The sequence below is a fragment of the Pteropus vampyrus genome, unplaced genomic scaffold (assembly GCF_000151845.1).
Source record: "Pteropus vampyrus isolate Shadow unplaced genomic scaffold, Pvam_2.0 Scaffold333, whole genome shotgun sequence".
Taxonomy (NCBI): domain Eukaryota; kingdom Metazoa; phylum Chordata; class Mammalia; order Chiroptera; family Pteropodidae; genus Pteropus; species Pteropus vampyrus.
The window spans coordinates 521,237-523,866 of NW_011889114.1; the positions used below are offsets into that span (position 1 = coordinate 521,237).

At 65.9% G+C, this 2,630-nt stretch overlaps 1 protein-coding gene across 1 annotated transcript in view; it reads left to right on the forward strand.

The window, feature by feature from the left end:
* Nucleotides 1-2,630, forward strand: part of ZNF541 (zinc finger protein 541) — a 32,855-nt gene that overhangs the window by 7,285 nt on the left and 22,940 nt on the right. The window contains exon 3 of the mRNA XM_011378189.1: nucleotides 303-2,148. Within this exon, the coding sequence (XP_011376491.1) occupies nucleotides 303-2,148 (1,846 nt within the window). The remainder of the gene's footprint in view (nucleotides 1-302; nucleotides 2,149-2,630) is intronic.

A 2,630-nucleotide genomic window follows, 5' to 3' on the forward strand; every position in this document is an offset into this window, starting at 1 on the left:
GTTCTGTAAGCCAGTAGGTCTGAGAGACACGAAAGTTATACAGATGCCTTGGGGACCAGCTCTGGAGGACTGGGGCTGCTTGGGAAACCGCTTTGGGGACCCCCAGCTTGGCTTCCACTGATTTTTTTCTTCTGATATAAGAGGTTGCTTAAAGGCGAGGGAGGGGGCACCCCTTCCAGATTGCTTCTTCCGTAGTGGGAGCCGAGCGCAGTCTCTGGATTGTGGGGCACGCTGGGGGCCCCTCAGCGAGAGGCCGAGCCGAGCGCCGCTGACGCCCCCCCTCCCCCCCTGTGTGGCTCCAGGACCGGACACATGCTCACGCACCAGAAGACCAAGCCCTTCGTGTGCATCGAGCAGGGCTGCAGCAAGAGCTACTGTGACTACCGCTCCCTGCGCCGGCACTACGAGGTGCAGCACGGCCTGTGCATCCTGAGGGAGGCCCCGGCGGAGGACGACGCCTGCGGGGAGCCCCCCCATGCCCACGAGGCGCCCAGCGGCCCGCGGGCCTTGGTGCCCCCAGAAGCCAGGTCCCCCAGCTCCCTCCTGCCCAACCGAGACCTCCTGCGCTGCATCGTGAGCAGCATTGTCCACCAGAAGATCCCATCCCCTGGCCCAGCCCCAGCGGGGCCTTCTGACGGCGAGGGGAGGAGCACGGCCTGTCCCTGCCCGCCCTCCTCGGGGTCCTCCTCCTGCACCCCCGCGAGCACCCCCGGGGCCCCGGGAGCTCTGGGAGTTGAGGTCTCTGAGGACCCACGTCCCCCACGGAAGGAGCCCATCACTGATGCGTTCGTGACTGTCCACTCTAGGGCAGCAGAGAACAGTGCCCCCGAGCCAGCGGAGTCGGAGCCACCGCTGCTGCAGCTCCCGTCCACCCTGGAGGGCTGGCCGGAGGGCGGCTCCCTGCCCGCCTGTTTGCCTCTGTTCCGGGGCCAGACAGTCCCCGCCAGTTCCCAGCCACCCAGCCACAACTTCCAGTGGCTCCGGAACCTGCCAGGCTGCCCCAAGAGCAAAGGGAACAACGTGTTCGTGGTCCACAAGCCGCCTGCGGCACCGTGCCGGGAGGGCCCGGAGTCTGGCCCCAGGCCCAGCAGCGCCTCCCCCACAGGGGAGCCGTCGCCTGGCTCAGGCCCCAGCCCGGAGGATGCCCTGCCCTTCCCTCCGCCACTCCTGAAGGTGCCCGGGGAGGCCTTGGGCGACCCCAGACATGCTGGTGGGGAGGATGACCCCTGGGCTTCCAAGAAGAGCAGGTTTGACTGCGAGGCCTTCCCATGGCAGAACCCCAGGGAGCCCGGCCTCCAGGATGGCCAGAAGCCGGGTGGGCTCCCCTCAGATGCCACGCCACTCCTCCGGCAGCTGTTCCTGAAGCCACAGGAGCCTCTGATGAGCCCCGAGCAAATGCAGGTGTTCCAGATGTTCGCCAAGCCCCAGCGGGCCTTCTCCCACGCCCAGGTGGCAGCCGCGGCCTCCCAGCTCCCCGCGCCCGAGGGCAAGCAGGCTGCCCTGAAGCCACTGCAGGGGCCCTGGCCTCCGCAGCCCTCACCGCTGGCTTCCAGCGTAGACTCGCTGCACGCTGGCCCTGGAACCCTGGAGCCAGAGGGATCCCCAGCCCGCAGGAGGAAAGCCGTGCCCACGTTCCCCAGAGAGGCCTCTCCTGGCAGCTCTAGACGAGACTCGAAAGGAGGGCTGAAGGTGGCTCCCGCCCCACCGTCCCTCCCAGGGTCGTCCCTGGACCCTCCTAGGAATCCAGACATCACCTCTCTGGCCAAGCAGCTGAGATCTGCGAAAGGGACCTTGGACCTGGGGGACATCTTCCCCCCTGGGGGCCCACGGCAGACCCAGTTAGGTGGGGACGAGCCATCCGGAGTCCAGGCCCCCGGGAAGCAGGCCCAGGCCGAGAATGGCACGGCTTCGGGGGCTGCGAAAGGGGAGAAGGGCCCCGCCTGCTCCCGGGGCGGAGGCTACAGGCTCTTCTCCAGCCACCCCAGGGCCCAGCGCTTCTCCGGCTTCCGGAAGGAGAAGGTGAAAATGGACATGTGCTGCACCGCCTCTCCCAGCCAGGTAGCCATGGCCTCCTTCTCATCGGCCGGGCCTCCAGCGGACCCCCCGCGGGACTCGAAGTCCAAGCTGACGATATTCAACAGGATCCAGGTACCAGAGTCCCCTCTCACGGGGTGTGACCGTACTGCGGACGGGCGCCTTGCTCGTTGCTTGTCTCCGCGTTTCTTGGTCGTCAGGCATGTCACTGAGTCTCCGTGGGTCCTCAGATGTAGTTTCACAGAGGGGCAAGTGGAGGTTCAGAGAAACTGGTTTCTGCCATCACCCTGCCCCCGCCCCCCGATAAAGAACGAGGACTTTTACGGACTTGTCGCGGATGCTTCTGATGCTTCGTGTGGTGCTGTTTCTTCACTAATCTGTTTCCGCTTGTTTTCTTTTCGCCTTTCACCTCCTGTTGGATTCGCCCCCTAAATTCTTCAGAGGCCGTAAAGGCAGAGCTCCCTCTCCCGTACGCGTGCCTGTGTGGACTCTGTGTCTTCTCTGGCTGTGAGTCAGGGGTCCCCGAGTCCGGCCTCCCCGGGCCCTGCTGCGAGCCTGGTGCATCAGCTTGGCTCCTTCCCACACTGTACCCACGA